At 51.8% G+C, this 18,047-nt stretch overlaps 5 protein-coding genes across 5 annotated transcripts; 2 read left to right on the top strand and 3 right to left on the bottom strand.

The window, feature by feature from the left end:
* Positions 1-1,974: 1,974 nt before the first annotated feature.
* Positions 1,975-3,689, top strand: Z518_04846 (uncharacterized protein; the record flags this gene model as incomplete). The annotated part of the gene is made up of 4 exons (XM_013418552.1): positions 1,975-2,359; positions 2,423-2,718; positions 2,768-2,892; positions 2,942-3,689. The coding sequence occupies 4 exons, from the start codon at positions 1,975-1,977 to the stop codon at positions 3,687-3,689; spliced, it is 1,554 nt and encodes a 517-aa protein (XP_013274006.1).
* Positions 3,690-4,687: 998 nt separating this feature from the next.
* Positions 4,688-6,122, top strand: Z518_04845 (uncharacterized protein; the record flags this gene model as incomplete). The annotated part of the gene is made up of 3 exons (XM_013418551.1): positions 4,688-4,946; positions 5,003-5,598; positions 5,655-6,122. The coding sequence occupies 3 exons, from the start codon at positions 4,688-4,690 to the stop codon at positions 6,120-6,122; spliced, it is 1,323 nt and encodes a 440-aa protein (XP_013274005.1).
* Positions 6,123-9,372: 3,250 nt separating this feature from the next.
* Z518_04844 (uncharacterized protein) lies at positions 9,373-10,779 on the bottom strand (the record flags this gene model as incomplete). Its single annotated transcript, XM_013418550.1, has 3 exons — positions 9,373-9,979; positions 10,048-10,619; positions 10,681-10,779. The coding sequence occupies 3 exons, from the start codon at positions 10,777-10,779 to the stop codon at positions 9,373-9,375; spliced, it is 1,278 nt and encodes a 425-aa protein (XP_013274004.1).
* Positions 10,780-12,486: 1,707 nt separating this feature from the next.
* Z518_04843 (uncharacterized protein) lies at positions 12,487-13,996 on the bottom strand (the record flags this gene model as incomplete). Its single annotated transcript, XM_013418549.1, has 2 exons — positions 12,487-13,729; positions 13,797-13,996. The coding sequence occupies 2 exons, from the start codon at positions 13,994-13,996 to the stop codon at positions 12,487-12,489; spliced, it is 1,443 nt and encodes a 480-aa protein (XP_013274003.1).
* Positions 13,997-14,858: 862 nt separating this feature from the next.
* Z518_04842 (uncharacterized protein) lies at positions 14,859-17,531 on the bottom strand (the record flags this gene model as incomplete). The annotated part of the gene is made up of 4 exons (XM_013418548.1): positions 14,859-16,160; positions 16,219-16,430; positions 16,485-17,292; positions 17,397-17,531. 4 exons carry the CDS (start codon positions 17,529-17,531, stop codon positions 14,859-14,861), a joined length of 2,457 nt encoding a protein of 818 aa, XP_013274002.1.
* Positions 17,532-18,047: the final 516 nt, after the last annotated feature.

The following is an 18,047-nucleotide window of genomic DNA, read 5'->3' as shown; positions in this document are numbered from 1 at the left end:
CACAACTTTTGTCGGAGCAAGTGTTTTCATTCCAGAGATTGTCTGGCGATGGCAAAGTGCCCAAGATGCGGTGGGCGTGTTGACTTGACCAAGGATGGAGACTGGGGTCACTGCGCCAATTGTAACACACCAGTCCCTAGCAATGATGTGTATGCTGACAAAGCCTTCAGGCAATAATGTAGGCTGGAACAAGTAATGCTTCTTTAGCGCAGTAGATACTGAACATTTCAAATCATTGAAATCAAGAAGGATGATACCGGAGAGAAAGCAACACAAGAAGCAACAAGAACATCAGCCGAAGTCAAGAGATGAGTTTGACAATTGAGGTCGAGTGGAATACGGAAGTCAAGAGCACGAGATCCTAGAACGAAAGGGAACTATCTGCACTGAAGTGGCCATGGGGCGCGTCACATCTTGTTGTGTCGCTGAGATATTTACATTGACCGCGCTTTCCCCTGCGGACGGCTCAATCCGACATAAATCTGCTCCTCGACGTTCTTTTACTCTTATATTTCTATGAGCTTGAGCTTGACATCGATTTTGCTGACCTGGCTTCTCTGCCTTTCATTCTCATCATTTCAACCCCCCTCATTGCAACGTCAATGACCATGAAATCCCCTCTCCCAAGCCATGGATCTTCTTTTTCGCCCTCTGCATCTTCAATCTCGGTGCCGCTGCCCCAACGGAGGACACCAACAAGGTGAATGCGAACGTGGCCGACGCCAGCGAGAGCTCCAGCGAACAGGACGCAGTCATTCCGTCCACTGGGTGGAAATTCCTTGGATACCGCCACACGGATAATAGACTCAGCCTAGGGCATTGCACTCCAATCAACGGGCCGTCGTCTCAAGATAGGGCCAGATACTTGCAGCCTGCAACTTTCGCCAAGCCTGTTTTCAATGTTACGTGTGAGTATCGACCAATTTTCAATGATGGGGCATGTCCAATGCTGCTGCTGCCGCCGCCCCCTTACACGCGGACGATAGCACACACCGGGGAACCTAACTGGGAGCGGGATGAGGAGAACGATGATAAGGCTGAAGTTGACAATGATGCAGAACTGATATGGAGGCGGAGGGTGGGACACATGATTTGACGACGGAATTTGGGCCTGACGGCAACGCAATTCTCACCAAACGAGTTATAAATGTCTCAACCCAACCTCGAGGTGGATCAACGATACGACTGTAGAGCGCGTCCAACAAAACATGTTCTTCAGCCGACGGGGAAAAACCGCTGTTGTTGGCTAGGATGGTGGCATGAGCACAAACAGACTAAGGTACGACGCGATCTCTGTTTCATGACAAGCCCGGCGAGTGAGACCACGGAAAACTCGGGCCATCTTGCTCGGTATATCACCGCTGAGATGGTGGTAGAAACTAAACCCTTTACCCTCTGTGGCAGTCATCAGCCAGCCTGCTCTAATGAGCCCCGCCTTGCTGACTTGTCTAGAAGGGGTGGATGTCAGCACTGTCTTCGATAGCTTTGTTTTGAACCCCCCTCCTTAGGGGCTCCTACCCACTGGGCAATTATCTATCCTTTCGCGCTTCCTTGGTCGATTGAGCCAGTGCTAAACGAGAATCACCCATTGAAGAGCTTGAAAGTTGATCTCATCATCTCCCTACCCAATTGCACCGCGGTGTCAGGGCCACCGTATCTCATACTCGGACGTAATTTCTCGCACGTCCCGGACCAGGTACAACTCGTGCTCGCCGCTTTATTCTTGCTGAGCTCCTTCTCTCCCGGGTTGAATTGTGAACAGCATCTCGACTGTCACTGGTCCAGCTGACAAAGCGTAAGCGCTCTCTTGGCCCAGGACGGTGAACCCTGACTTTTCTTTCGTATGAACCCGGTTGTTGGGGAGAGGCGGTCGAGCGGGGGCATTCTGGTCCATATGCATATACAGTTTCCCCCCCTTTAAACCGCAAGGACGTCCTTCGCACCAAACATGGTGTTTTTGGCTCAATCAGAGATATGGCAAGATCACTCAGGATAGAAGAGCTACTCCTGCATAACTCTTCTTCAGGCGACAACGACAAGACCCGCCAAAGCCCCTCAAGCTGGAGGAATGATGCGCAAAGCGGGACGCCGACGCCTCGTCCGGAGCTTTTGGTGAAGACTTCTACCAGCCTTGTACGGTCCAAGCCCCAGGCCCTCGATCGATATTCTTGGGAAGTCAACAGCGATGAATCATCTTCAGTCCGTCCCGGAAAACGAAAATCCCCTATCGAGGGCCAGGTTGTGCCGGTAAAGAAGCCTGCTCGATTACCAAGATTCTCCGTCAACATCTTCCATCCCGAACCAATTAATATTTTCCCCATCCCTGCCGAAGGGTGCGTACCGCGCATGGTGAAATATTGTAAGTTGGAGTCCTGTCAAAGTTGCACGGGCCCTTAGCAATATATTTTCTGACTGCGTACAGACTTGCAAGTTTGGGCGCCACAGCATGGTCGGGCTCTTGCCTTCGAGGGTCATTCAAGACCATACCAGTCCCTAGTATTTCCTTATGCTCTCGAGCATGCTGTGCTCTTTGAGTCCATGGTGGCTCTTAGCCGTGCTTCATGGCTTTTGACGGAAGGAATACCTTGGTTTCGGGACAGTGCCTTGGCTTACCACCGCGCAAATGCATTTGCCGCCCTTCGACTGAGATTGACATCCGAGGCCACACGGGCGGACGACACCACGATTTTAACCATCGCTGCTCTGACTACAATCGATGTAAGCGTTCAACATCTCCTCGACCTTCCTGATCTGACAACCGGCACAGTACATGTTGGGGATTCATGAAGGTGCAGAAAACCATATCAATGCCATGCGGCAAATCCGAAAAATCAGAACCGACCTAAAAGGCGACACACCATGGCAATACTTTGTCATTTCTTCGATGAAAGCGTAAAAAATTTCACCCGGATCTCCATCCTACATTGGCTGACGACACCAGTTATGAAGCCCTCTGGACATTTGTCAAGGACAGAAATGAGGCTACGACAAACATGTCTCAATTGTCCATAGAATCGCCCATGCGGAACGAACTGCCCGCTTATCCGTCCCTTCCTTTCAACACCAAGGTCTGCGAAGCTCTATCAAAAGTTTCCCCGGCCTTTAACGACATGGCCATGGAAGGTGAATTGTCCATTCAGATAATCGACATCTTAGCAAACCTTTCGATCGCCACAAAAGGCGAAGGCAGTCCCAGTCCCCCGAGTAGCCCACCAGGCTCACCCGGAGCTCGAGATTTACTAAACACGATCGCTGACCTTCGATGCCTCTCCGTCATGGCTACCACTTCAATAGAGCACATGCTGTGCTTTGGAATTATTGGCTGTTGCTTCACATTACACTTTGGAGGTGCTAAAATTGGGGAAGAATTCAACGAGTCACTCCAGGAGCTTGAAGATACCCTTACCGGCAATGGAAAGCGAGGACCACAACTGGAAAAAACTTTGGAGACGCATCGAGAATGCTTAACATGGATTTCAATGGCTGCCACAGGTGCTCTTGAGATGTCAGAAATTTTGTCACCCGTGAGTAGAGTATTGGACCAAACATTGGAAAAATATCCTGAAGAAACAGCTCGGTGGGAGACCTTAGAGAAGATACTGCAGAAATATCTGTGGAACCCCCTTCTAGCACGACACTGGAAGAGGTGTTGGCGAAGAGCCATTCACCGGCAGTCAAAAGCACGATGAGATGCACGCAATGAATCAGCAAATTTTGGTCATACCGCCTGTCAATCTACTTGCAGGCTCTGCACAAATTCGATGGCGAAAGAAATACCAGACTTCTAAGCGGCCTGTGGACACCCGATCAGAAGATGTTTGCTGGAGAGCCTTGTCATACGCATCTATTATCAGGAAAATTTTTCGAGTGTGCAGTCCTTCTATCCAGATCCTTTTCGCCTCGTATATTGGAGCCTGCAAACAGAGGAACTTCTGCGGTCTAGAGCGCGGGACCAACCTTTATCCAACACAGGGTTCTAGCCATGATATTCGACACCAAATCATCATTGGGCAGACTATTACCACGGTTGCACTGCATCTCGTATTTATCTTTACACCCTCAAAAAGACGAGTTGGATGACAAAACACACCCATCAAGCTTCCCGCCCCCGGCCTGAAAGGCTCTCAGGCCCCCACCATATTTGGGCAGTCCATATCTCCTCCCATCTGAGGGCGCGGGTGCCTCAAGAAGAGCTCTCTGATTCAAGCTTGAAGATAGAACAACGTTATCCCACCGGCCTTGGTCGGCTTGATCTAGCCTTATCGTGAAACCAGGACTTCCGCGACAACATGGACAGCTTACCGGCAGAAAACAATACAGAAATGGTGGGAGGGATTGTCGAAACCGCCACCTCAGTCGCCATTCAAAGTACGCAGGCTACAGCACCAACGGCTGGAGCAGGGGATTTTATCACTCTTGCTGTCAATATGTCCGGTTTACTTTGGAAAGGTAGTGCATACCTTTATCATGCAACTCAGTGCAAGAAAAGCTTTCCTTATGTTTCCTAGAATATCAAGACCTCGGGCTCTTAACCAAGTTGCAGACCTCTCTTGATCCGAAGGCCACCAGCTGGATTACGACCCCATCATTTGGAGATGCGCATTTCCTCTGATCAACACATATCCATGGATGAACTGCAGAACCTTGGACTATTTTCCCAGGTTACAATCTATACAGACCCCAGAAGATGTCATTCAATATCATGCAAGGACTGTCACGCTCGTGTGTTAGGTATGGAATTCACGATCCCGTCAAAACTGACGCCGAACAACGTTTCAACGTCATCGGCTCCGCGCAAATGGGATATATTGCACTCCACAACGCTTTCATTGCCGAAGGACAGAGGCGGGGAAATGGATTGCAACCTCATGTGGTTCCTGTTCTTGGGAGGGTATTGGCTCTCGTGGCGGCTTGTGGCATTTTTGAGATTTCTCTCCCTGAAATATGTGAGGCTAAGGGCATCTTTGATCTCGTATTGCGCATCTCACTGATTTATTCGAAGCCCCTATCCTCGGAAAGGCACCAATGTTCGAGACTGTCGCCAGAGAGAGGATCGCAAATCTCCGTGGTCATCATGCGAGCCACATTTTCAACTCTCTTCTCTTCCAAGGGAGTACGGAAAGTACCGCAACCGGCTTTTCTCAGAAAACTATGTCATTCAAAGGCACCAGGGTCGTCATCGGACATATTAAGAAAGCGAAAAGGGTAGAACTTCTACCACAATATGTGTCGAATCTCTGCGAAGTGTCCGGGTCCGTGGACAAAAAATATCCTGTGGGCACACCAGTGTATATGCTGTCGGGCTGGGCGAATCTGCTGCTCCACCGGGAAGCCACGGAAATAGACAGGGACCAGAAGACATTCATGAACAGAGGTTTCACGTGTACTCCAATCAGGACGACCGACATTCACGGGAACGCATATATGTCCGGTGGGGAAATGGGCAAGATTGGAGTCCGGGTCAAAGAGCTATCGGACGGCACTTTGATGGCGAAACCACGAAAATTCGACCATTTCGACTACAAATGCAGCGCGGACTATAGCAAAGGCCATAGCCGCATCGAAGCTACGGGTCAAGAGAAGCTATTTGGCGGCATTGTTGTCGAGGAACCCCGGATCCGGAGGGGAAAGGCCAGCTGATTCGGACATGGAAGTTGGGCACAATGCTGAAAATCAGCAGCCGAGACATCGTGGGCAATTCCATCGAGCATACGATCGGCATGTCCGCTGGTAAAGTGGCAATTCTTTGGCGGCCGGGTGACTGGGTACTGGGTTGTTTCCTGATGCAGACGCTCCCGCAGAGCTCGTACCTTCAGGGCAGAGCCCAGTGTTTGTATTGTGCGGTCGAATGCGCCGCTCTCACGGGATGCCCCGAGGTCATTGCTTGTGGAAGCGGACGAGTTACGGCAGAGACGCTTGCTGAAGAGGTGGAACGAGACCGGCAACGGCAGAGACAGTCAGGGAGGCTTTCGAACAGCGTTCCCACTCCTCCTCCCACGACCTCGACCATTGGGAGTCCGCCCGTGCTTCCGCCTTACCCCTGCTTCGCCACCAGTGCGCTCACCCTCGACACCACCTACGCCTTTTTCCGCGAAAATGGATCCAGTACGGTCACAGGGTGAACCGCGAGACGATTACCTCACCCCCGTTTCATCAGAGAAGGTTACTCAACCGTCAATGACATCCTCGGCATGCTATCGATCTGCTCCAAGTGGTATGCTTTCCCGATTTCCCTCCTTGGCTAGAGGAGTCGAGAAAGAGACAGCGGCGCTGATGTCAAATATGAGACTCAGGAGCAAAAGCAGGACTAGGACTAGAACTGGAAGCAAGTCCAAGGCCACTCCCTATCCCCTCTCGACGAATCCTTCAGCGGGATACGAGTATCAAAATCATCCACCGCAGCGGAGTTTCTCAAGTATGTTTGTTGCCCGTGAAGATCGTTACTCCTACCCGCCATCAGTCAGTGTTCAAATTTCGGCATCTTACGCTAGCCATATCACTCTCTCCAGGCTTCCATCCAGACGCAGATATCGAGAATGGGGCAGAAGAACCCACTCCGTACGTTCTTCCACCAATATCGCCATTAACCCCGTTCGAAGCATCTGACACGGCCTCAATCTCAAACCTCAAATTCCCTCATCTTCTACCTTCCCAACCTGACACACTGCATCGCCTTGACCAACCACCCACGAGTACGAGGATAGTTAATGTTGGGGGCAAAAATGGTGGAGGTGAGTCAGATCCTGTTCAGGCGACTGCGGAAAATTGGACACCTGCGAGACAAATCAAGGTCTCGATTAAGCGAAAACCTGTGGGGAATGGTGGTTTGAATACATACAGAACGCCACGGATCTGAGCGGCCGGCGGAGAGACAAGAGGAGACACGTCCATATCAATGGACTATTCTGAGAATGTACTTCGTCAACGACCCGACAGCGAATCCGTCCCTTGCCGCTTGATATCCTTGCGCCGAGAACTGTTTCAGCTATCACCCCGCTATCGATACTCCTTTACTTCGCATGTACTCCTTCTCTTACCTGACCTTCTATTCGTACATGTTGATGTAAATACTACCTTACCGGCGGACTACTTTTTCAACGCTCTCCGCCTCGCAGAAGCACTCCACACTTGATTTGGCATCGTTCCATAGAAGGCTAGACTCCATCTGAGGTGTTCGTCAACAAGGCAGCAGACACCTAAACATGGCAAGTCACTCTTACAGTTCATTACATACTAAAATTACACAGCAAGTTACATGCCCCGTGACCAACTTCGTAATACTGTAGCGGCAACAAAGTCGTAGAACTTGGTTTTATGCTCTCACGGGGCCAAAGAACTCTACTTTACGCTAGACCACATTCATTTACGAAGGATATATAAGTAAGGCGGCTCCAGCACATTCCCAGTTTGAGCCAACCAAGATGAGCGCTACCAACTAGGAAGGCGAGATGTTGGGTTCTGTTGGATAATGATGGACGGAGGACTAAATACCAGAAGGATCGCGCAATGCCCATAGGCACACGGTCTGTAATATGTGGGATATTTCAGTTCGGTTCTTTCCTCGGATTCGAGCTCATGAGCCGAAAATAGATTTCCAGATTCTCTGGCATGCATCCGCGCGGCCTGGTCTTTTTTTATCCAAAGAAAGATTTTGAAGAAATGCAGAGAGCCGTGGCAAGAACCGCAAAGATCAAATATGAGTGCAAGAGTCCCTGAAACAATTTTTGGCAGAAGAGCGCCTCTGGGAAGTAGCAGTATGGTTGGTGCTGACAATGCAAGAAGTACGTGTCAAAGGTGCTGTCGATAACTTCAGGCGGCGGTAATGCCGTCCACGGTTTTCATTGAATTGTTAGCACAGAGGGTTTAAAGGGAGAGGAGTGGTCAAATGCTCTCACTGATTCTCCGATGCGTTCACGCTGCTTGTGGTGATCGCGTGTACCCCAAACTGAGGGCATTTGAGAGGAAAAGGGACATGGCAGCTTGAACCAAGCAATCAATTGACGTCCAGGACCGAAGGGGTCCGAGAGTTGATATTGCGTAGGAAGCTGCATGGGAAGATTCGTCTCACCCTCGCAGTCTGGTCAAATTCCTAGGGACTGGTTCCAGCGTGACTGAGTCACTATAGAGCTGTCTGCTGCTTGGTCGGACTCTGGGCAGATAGAGTCGGTTGTGTGCTCGCGTATGCGCCTCCTTATTCTCTTCCTCCTGAAGAAATAGATGAGGCCGATCAGCAAGATGACTGAATGGTGCAATTGAGTCGTGCCGGCCTAGCGACGGCGGCCGCACGCTCGTCGAACCCGCTCACGAGGTCTGTTGCTCTTCGAAGAGAGATGGATAGGTTGCATATCCAAGCGGTTGATTGGTTTCGATCAAATCCGGAGGCTTGAAGTGTCAGCGACCGGGCCAGAGGAGCATTCTGGCCCTTTATAAGTTTAGAGTTGGTCCTGGAATATGTTGAGGATCGTGATCTTCTCGTAATGCAGGAAGGTTAGCAAATTTGATAACCCGGCTACCGCGAGGCTTCTCCGCAAGGCCAAGTATTGATCTTATGGCAGCAGGAGTGCATAGGCCTCGGTATTGAGGAAGGAATCATGACCAGTGCGCGTTGGAGCACGATATGGTCGGGTGATTTGTAGACACATCCGTTGGTATATTAGTGGAGTTTTCTATCTTCTCCCATTTGTTTCCTCAGGCCCAGACCAAATCCCCACGCCACCCATATCCTCAGTTCCGTGCTACCGAATGCAGATTCCGAGGAGATGATGATGCACTGGCGACAGAAACTGAAAGGCAATCCCCCACCCCAACGAAAAAGGGAACAGTACTAGGCGAAGTATGCGGTGTTAAGTTCCAGTGGGTAACAGGTTCAACCAACACACGTCGATATCCATTTCCACATACTGTCCGTATCAATATCCGTACAAAGTCTCCCATCCGATGTGATATCCAAATCGACGAAGGATTCGGACTCTGACCCCGACTCCCATGTCGCTGGTCCCACGCAATAAAAGCGACCCTCTTGCTGAATTTCTAAATTTCCGAACTTGGGGTGAATATGACGCTCGCGGAAAGTGGTCGTTACATGATAATATGAGGAAAAACGGTGCCGCCGGTTCAAGGTGTGGCCCTAGATCCATGGTTGCTCTTCTTCGTTTTATATGCTGTTGTCTGATTCGCTCTCGGCTTTCTGCTGAGCCACCGTGGCTTCTCGGTTCAGACTCCTTCTCTACCTCAAAGATCACACTTCAACCCCCTCTTTCCTTTTCAAAAATCACTTTTATATCCCAACCCCTGCTGCATTGAAAATAAATCTCGCACATTTCCGATATCGAATCGACGGCCACTTTTCATTCCGAGTGGCCGTCCAAATGCTCAAGGCTCTTCCTCATCTCTAACCACATGATAACGGGCTCCTTGTCTCTGCAGCCGGTCTCCCGTCGTCGGAAGAGGTTTGTCGACTCTGAGCACCCAACAGAGCATATCTTCCGCCGGCAATAAGAACATCCAGACCTTGTTGCATAGCAATGACGTCGTGGTTGTACACATGGCCACTATGGCATCAAGCCAGTAGTGATTGGCCGTTGCCACGATGACCGTCAAGACGAGCAATGGATAGCAAATTCCCGCCACGAGGAAGAATATCTGCCAGACGACTGATTTCCGGGGCTCATTGCGACCAACACGGCGGAAGACCCCAGAGTGGTAGATGAACGTGCAACCAATGACGAAGGCGTACGTAAAGTGCAGACTTGGCATGGCGGCCAACTGATTGACGTAGTTGCCACCGACCCAGACGGATTCGGCGTTGGCTTGGCGCACGGTGTCGTGGAAACCATATTCCTCGGGCAGGAGCCGTGGAGGCATGCACGGGTAGAAAGTAAAGATAGAGAAGGCGGCAAAGTTACCGAGTGTCATGGTTCGGCGTACTGTCGCGAAAGTCGAGTGGTTGGGCGCAGCGTAGTAGTACCATGACAGGAAGCTGGAAGGGGACAGTGTCAGTGTCAGAAAAGAATGTCCCTTGTGGGGGGAGGAGACAGCCAAACATACGCCACAGTGCCGGGAATATGGACAAGCGAATAGATGCGATTCAAAAAAGTCATGGTGGTCAAGTGGCCATTGAGGAACCAAGCTTGAAACTCATTCTCCCAGATGGGGAAGAGGAAACGCAACCAGGACTTGTGCTCGATGTCCAGGATGAGCACGCCGTGGTCCTGGGCCAGTTGGCGCAATCCGCCGTACCCGGAAAAGGTGACTTGGGCGACCGCTTTGGTGAGGGTGTAGAACAGGAGGTTCAAAACCCAGTAGAACATTTCAATCAGGAAGGGAAACTTGGCCAGAATCCGCGAGTGGACGTGGTCGGCGAACCGGGATGAGTTCGGGGTTTGGACGACCATACCACAGCAATCCCGCTTCTTGGGCGGGTGCTTGGACGAGGTGAAGACATCCGAGTCGGTGGATATGTACGAGTCGGAATCGGTAGAGCCATCGGGCGAAAAGTCCTGAAGGTGGCTATTGGGCAGCAATGACCGGGTCGGTGATCGTCCTCGGTGAGCATCGATGATCCGGAAGCCTCGTCGACGGTTGACCGTGAGGGACGTGATCATGATTGAGACGACAATCTAAGACTGGTCAGGATGGGAGACAACTAGGACGGTCGACGTTGGAGGGGGGGAAACATACAATGGGTTCCACCCAAGTATGGGAGGCGAATTGAGCCCCGCCCATGTTGGGCTGAGCAGCCGTGGCGGCCTCAGTGACATTGAGAGCGGGGGAGGCCATGGTTGCAGAAGGACAGCGCGGGAAGTCAGGATTCTTCGAGATGGTCTTGGATCATGAATTTCGTCGATGAGGTGCCCAAAGTGACCGTGTCGGAAGTGTCGCGTGTCCGTATCGAGAAGATCACGTGCATTCGGGGGTCCGAGCACCTTCACGTCCAAACAATCGCCGGTCGCGTGTTCGAACCGGAGGGAAAAGGAGTGACAAGACAGCAATGAAGCTTAGTGACAGCGGCAGGGAACGAACCCGCGACGGAAATGTGGGAAAAGGTTCCGTACTCAGTGGAAGTGAGGTTTCGAATCCCTGAAAAAGCTAATGGGTGTGAAGAAAGGACGTGAACTCGAGAGGGTGGTTCGTGTTGGGCGAGAGGAGGAATAAGATATTAAAAGGTGGTGAGGGAGAAACAAAAGGGAACGAAGAAAGAATGGGAGGGGGAGATGGGGATGAGAAAAATGAACGATGGGAACTGATGATGTGAGTGAGTGAGAAACACGAGAGAGGGAAAAAACAAAAAAAAAAAGAGGTGATGGCGAAGCACTGTAAGGCGAGACAAACGCCCGAACCGGCTACTGGTCGGTCTTTGGTTAGGGGATGCGCTGGGGTAGGTTAGAGGGAGACGGGCTGGCTGTTGCATTGTGGCGGTTCCAGAATTGGGGCGAATCATCAACGTCTCATGTCAGCAACGGCGATGGGGACACCACGATGATGGGAATTGGTATGATTTCGCATTAGGCAATTATTAGCCAAGTGCCCAAAGGCTGTGATTTTTCGAGAGGTAAATCAACTGCTTCAAGGGGATTAAGGCCGGCCATCACTGTCCCCATACGGAGGACCTCTGATACATCAGTATGGGTCTCGCGCAGAAGGTTAAATAGGGGGACAACTTTGCCATTACGCGTGTCAAAATCTGCCCCCATGAGGAGGGAGGAGGGAAGTGAGTGAGTGTCTTACCATGCATATACGTAAGCGTACACATTCACGGAGGACATCTGCATCCGGTTGTGTTTGCACAGTCATTCATTACTGTACCCGGAAACTAATACCTGTCTCGCCCGTAACTCTCAAAATTATGTCTTGCTGCTCGTTGCGAGGACACGGAGTCGGATGAATTTTGCGAGCACGTGCTCCGATTTTATTCTCCACGTCAGAGAAATTAGCTTCAATCACGTGCTAGGCGGCTAGACGTACGTCCTTGATCACCAGCCCGAGTCACTAGCGCCGCATTCTCGCAACAGCCCCTATCCCAGACCAGGCAATGCCTCGTCTGCGCCCATTCTGGCTCCAACCCTTACACCCATAGGATGGTCGTATTCGATACGATGCTCGTGCTTTTTCCCCTGAAAGCAGGGCATTTGGGATGGAGAAAAGATCGCAACGGGGGCCGGAGCACGCTTGAAACCTGTTGACCTCTTTTCCTCATCTACGATCCGAGTCGCGAATTTCCTTTCCCCACGACCCTATATCATCACGAGCAAATGGCAAACGGGGTGCGTCGGAACCTCCGACTCGAAGGGACATCAATAGATAAAATACCTGTTGTCACATATCTTCTCAATTCTTTGGTACTGTATGTATATCTAGGAAAAGAATCACGGAATGTCCGGATTACCCAGACCATCTCCTGGAGGTCGTATGCAAACCAAATACTGTCCATGATCATGCATCATCCAATATGCCCCCATCGAATCCATACTTGCCGTGTCCATCTTCTCACGGTTCTAGAAACTCTCCCGAGACAAATCGCCGACTGTCCCGAAATCTTCCCTTGGTGGCCTTGTTGCTCATGAGTTTTCGAGGGCTTCGCATTCCATCACCGCCGGGAGCCCGCAAGATCATTGGCAGAGCGTCCAGGACTCGTTTGTTGCCCTCAAAGTAATGATTGACAAACCCCCCTCCCAAAAGCCGTCGAATGGCGTTCAACCGCATGAGTTTCCACCACTTGTCCACGCGCATCTCTCCCTCACGATGAATTCGCACGACCATCTTGGAGGAATTGCTGGCCTGGAGTCCTCGTTTCGGATTCTGCACCGTCAATGAAATGCTGGAGAAAGATTGGTGCAACAATCTCTTGTCCCTGCGGTTCATCGATTTGGTGCTCAGGGAGGCCAGCGCCGTCACCTTGTCCAACACTTCATGGGCGTTGTGGTAGGCGTTGTATCGTTTGACAAGGTCGGACGTATCTCGCGCGGCCGGCAATTCATCTGACGAACCCGTCTCGTCGTCGTCTCCCGATGACATGGCTTCATCCTCTTCTCTGGGCGAGTAGCTTTTCTCGTACAGCAAGGCAATGTCTTCCCCCGCTGCCACTTGAACCTTGACGTTGTCCGCGTCCAATTGATCCAGAAACGTGGCCACGGCGTCTTCCGATTCGTACTCGACGTCGTCCACTTGGGTGGTCAGGAATCCATATGTGTTCAACGCTGCCGCAACCACGTCGGCGTCGTCATCGGCCCCGATGAATGCACCATCACTCGAGGCAATTTCCAGCAAAAAGGTCATGACATCCATGATTTCTTCATCTCCCGCGCCGCCGAACGAAATACATATTCCGATGGAGTAGATGGCCGCCGCTTTGACGACGGGGGATTGTGAATCGGAGATGGACCGTTTCAACAACGCAGAAACCGCGTCATAGAGTGTATGGTCAGCGAATGTAATGGCGGTGAGGGCCATCGCCCGCAATGCCAGCGTGGTTTCTTTCTCGCTCGTTTCCGCCTTGATACTCCGACTGAATGCGGTGAGCAGCTCGGAGACTCGGCCATACAAGACTTCGGCGAGATAGTGCGAGGTCAGACATTTGACATAGGTGGTTAGAGAATCTTCCCGGCTCTTGGTGCTGCTGCCCTTTCTATCTAGAAGATCAGAGATCGCGTCGCCAAGATCTTGTCGGAGGACGTCCGTCGTTTGCTCATTGAAGTCGTCGCTTTCGAGGAGGGCGTCGATCGAATTGATACTATGGAACACATCGGTCAGCTTTCTCTGAGATGTCCACGGGGTGAGCGGGACGCAGCGCCTTCTACCTCGGTGTGGTATCATCGCTCAAATTTCCATTTCCGGCGTCTTCCTCATCAGACACATCTCTGCTCTGGACTCGAGATGCGACGCGGGAATTAGCGGCTGAGTTGCCTCGAGAACTTCCGCGTGACGATTGTTTCGATTTGGCCCGGTTGGACACCGTCTTGCCACTTTCCAGAGCTCTTCTGCGCAAGTCTTCATGCATAATGCCCGATATTCAGGCTGGAAATCGTCCTGTCGAGGATAATCAATTGATGGCCCACCGTCGCTTTGGTGAGAGGCAATGAACGTGTGGATGATGCCAACTGACGCGAGTGTGCTGTCACCCTTTGGGAAGAGAGGCTCGATATGACAAATGGTGCGGCGGGAGTCGTTGAATTTCCATGTGGAGAGGATTCACGGACTTATAGAGGATCGGACGTGATGGTTTGAGAGGTCAAGTAGAAATCACAATAACAGTATACCAGTGTACCATGAATATAATGAGAGGGGAACACCGGGAGCGGTGAATAATAAAACTGGGTGTGGGAGTACTTGGCCGGCACATGCACTGAGGTTTTCAGCCACTGACGAGTCATACTACCTGGGAACGGCACAACCCGGGAAACCACCTTGTCCTCTCATCCGCTTGGGCCCCATGACGGCAAATCATCTACCGTCGTGCGCTTTGGCCTCCAATCATCTCGTCGAAAATGGACGTGAGGCACTTGGCCCATGTTTTTCTTGGATTTCCTCGTCGAAACCGAGGTTTCGAACGCCAAGTCTCTTCACAGATGCTCGGTTTCCTAGTCTCCTATCCGAGCTCGTGTGATTCAAGGATCGACGCGTTTCATGGCAATGAAATGAGATTGCGGTACTTAATGAAAACAAGCCTATCCCCCCTTGACCCCCGCGCCGATTCAGCCTGATCCAAAAGCCTTTCCTTTACTTGCTCCATAATCCTTGGCACTTGGTCACCATTCATCGGAGCATCGTTTTCTTACCGTGCTTTGGCAAGCTGAACTGATTTCTTGTAGTTGTGCGAGAACTACACTCGTTTGTCAAGGCCACCATGTCCACCCCATCCTTCACTTGGCCACTGAGCGTTGAGCTTCGTTCAAAAAGTCCTCGTCACTGGCATTCAGAATATCGTATTCCTCATCGGTCAAGAATCCATCCTCATCGCTCTCGGACTCTTCAAGCTCAAGACTCTCGACATCCTCAAACAATTCTTGTTCTTCGGTTTTGGTGGTGGGCTCCATCACGGCCGCGGGTGCTTCTTCCGCATGTTGTTCGCTGATATCGTTGACGCTAGAGCGGGGAGACTCCTTCTCGAGCTTCGGGAAAATCATGGTGGAGCTGTCTGGCGACCCGTCTTCCTCCTTGGTATCCGTAACTGGCTCCACTCTAGCGGGAGCAGGGTTCAAAACAGCAGGTCGAATCGGCAACTCAACAGGAGTGGAACGAACTTCAATATCGACCCAGAGCTTGTGGCCGAATGGTAGACCCCCAGGAGTTTTGAGACGCCAGTACGAAATAGCTCGTCCCTCGCGAGCGGGAGACTTGAGGAGAACAGTGAAGACCGCAGTCTTGCCCGGCTCGAGGCTGGTCTCGAGAACATTGCTGCGATTGGCCACGGTCATGGTACTCACACTGGACGGGTGAAGAGCATCGAGATTGCGCATGTCATCTCCACCGACATAGTACACAGCACAGCCGGCCGGCCAGGCCTCGGGACCCGGGTTGCGGAGGGTCCAGGACTGAGAGACCAGATGATTCGGAGCGATTCTGGTCCCATCTGGAGTAGAGTCCGACATGTACCAAGCTTGCAGATCGTTGGGCAAGGGCTTGCTCGACATGACATCGTTGGCCTTTGGAGTTTCCACCAGAGCTGGCACGTGGTCCGCCGGGTCGACCTCGGCCACAGTTTGCACCTGGGTCGCGGCATTGGCGGAAGTCGACCGGGTCGTTTCTGTAGCGGCATGTTTAGCCATGGGTCGGTCTCCTAGCTGGGCGATCTTGACACCATTTTCTGTCTCTTGCTGGGTAGTAATAGAGACATGGCGGATGGGGATCTTGATCTTGATCAATGGGTGGGATGGATTATGGCCGTTGTTGGGCAATGCTTCACAATTGGCGCAGAAATCGGTGTCGTGGCAAACGGCGCACTTGTATCGATCGCCAGTGATGTAACGGTTGTAATTGGTGCACAGTGGTCCGTCACAGTAGATACCACGGTGGCTCGGCTTGGGAGCACGAATGTTCTGAAGAGGAACATAAATCGGTGCAAACCGGTGTCCGGGATGCTTCTCGCCGGCCGAACGAACACAAGTTGAGCAATAGTCAAAGTCAGGGCAGCCCAAGCATTTGTGACGAACACCAAAGATACCCTTTTTATCTCAACTGTCAGTCAGATGCACTACGCCAAACGCCGCGGATCCAACGTACCTGCTCGCAGCCGTCGCAAATGGCTTCGTGGCGAACCCCTCGTCCAGGTGCACAGAGAGTTTTGATGACCGGCTCGACCATCCGCTCTTCAGTTTCCTGAGGCTCAAAGGCATGTGAAGGGTCGTGACCATGTTCACCCTCTCGGAAACAGGCTAGGCAGAGGTCAAAGTCGGGGCAGTCCTGGCAAGTCACGAAATTGTGTGCGGGCAACACTACAGATATGATTCAGTCATGATCTAGAATGGGCTGATCTCCGGCCGACTTACAGCAGATGCACGAGTTGCAAGTCCGTTCACCGTCATCCTGTTCTGGGCTGGTCGGTGGATTCAAGTCATCGGATGAGCGAGCGGTAGCCGTGGACAGCTTCTTTGGAGGGAGAGTCTCCGTGGTGCTGGGAATGACTACTCCGTTGCGGATAGTTCTCTTGAGGAGCCAATGCTCATCGCCGTCGCAGGTCACTCCAGAATCAATACATTCCTGGCAGAGATCAAAGTCACCATTCTCACAGATACCGCAATGGTAGTGCTCGTTGGGGACAGACTTGCCGCAGTGATTGCAATCAATGCTGTACGAAGTGGAGGGGAAGTCGTTCAGCGAAGGCAAGGTGGGAAGACTGAAAGCATCGCCGTGGCCGTCCTTGGGACCATGAATGACAGGGTCGAGACCTGAATTGTTCAGGTCAAAGGCGCCGGGAACGGCACAAGTTGGGGAATACGGCAAGTTCTTCTGGAAGGACTTGAATGAGGGTGCAGAGCCGTTGGCCAGAGGCTGAGACAGGACCGTGTCGAGGAAGCTCTGCCTCGGCCCCGATGCGGAGCCCGGGGAAGCATCCTTCAAGGTGTTCTTGACTCCAGACTGGTCCTCCTCTTTGATGTTGCTGTCATTCGATTCCCTCTGGCCCGGCGTTTCGAGCGTGGCCCTCAAGCGCAGCTTGAGTTTGGCCTTGGCTGCCCGGTACAATTGCTTGTAGATGGCCGGATTGCTGCTATCGAGGGTAATGAAGGCGCCGGCAGAATCCGAGAATCGATCAAATCGAACTTCCTGCTCCGGAGGAATAGCGAGCAAGAAACGAAGCTTGTAGATGAGAGAGTTAGCTCGGTTTCAACGTCGGGGATTGCGGTATTGGGAATTGAGCTAGTTGGCAGAGGAGTGTTAGGCTGACCAGGCACAATTCATACCTTTTGGGGGAGCACGTTGGCACCAAGATCACGAAGAGCAAGTTTGAATCTTCGATTTGTTCCGTCGATGATTACTTTGACCGTGATTAAGGTGTCAGGACCAACAGTGCCTATGTGAGGATGAGGAGCTGCCATGATCGGTGATAAGGGCTTAGTTAGGCGGTGTCGAGCAGGTTGAACGGATGGGGATTGCCGGTAGGCCCAAAGAGGAGACGTTGAGATTAGATCAGAAACCTCAAGAGGAAGAAAAGCATGGATAAGAGAAAGTACCTGGGACACCTCTCTTCAAGATCGAAATGGGTGAAGGAGGACCGAGATGAAGGTGGATAGAAGGGCAGGTTGGTGGTCGGGGTGGTGGTGGTAGAGCAACAGGCACGGCGGGAGAGGTGCGAGGAAAAGAATGACGGATTGCCCGCAGCCTAGTCCCACTGAATGTGAATGAGCAAAGGATTGCGGGCGGGGAAGTCTGAGGACCAGAGCCTAAGCCCAAGCCGAACCTCACTTCGGCGCACAAGCTATGAACCACAGAATAGCGCAGTCTGACACACAGGCAAAGTTTCTCTTCGCTTTTTGAGGGGGTGTGGTCAACAGCAGTCGCCTCGTCAGACTGGTAAATTGGTGGCAAGTCAAGTTACGCCGCAGGCTCCCACC

Source organism: Rhinocladiella mackenziei, assembly GCF_000835555.1.
Source record: "Rhinocladiella mackenziei CBS 650.93 unplaced genomic scaffold supercont1.3, whole genome shotgun sequence".
Taxonomy (NCBI): Eukaryota; Fungi; Ascomycota; class Eurotiomycetes; order Chaetothyriales; family Herpotrichiellaceae; genus Rhinocladiella; species Rhinocladiella mackenziei.
Note: the sequence above shows the minus strand (reverse complement) of the source record. Positions and strands in the feature narration are given on the sequence as shown.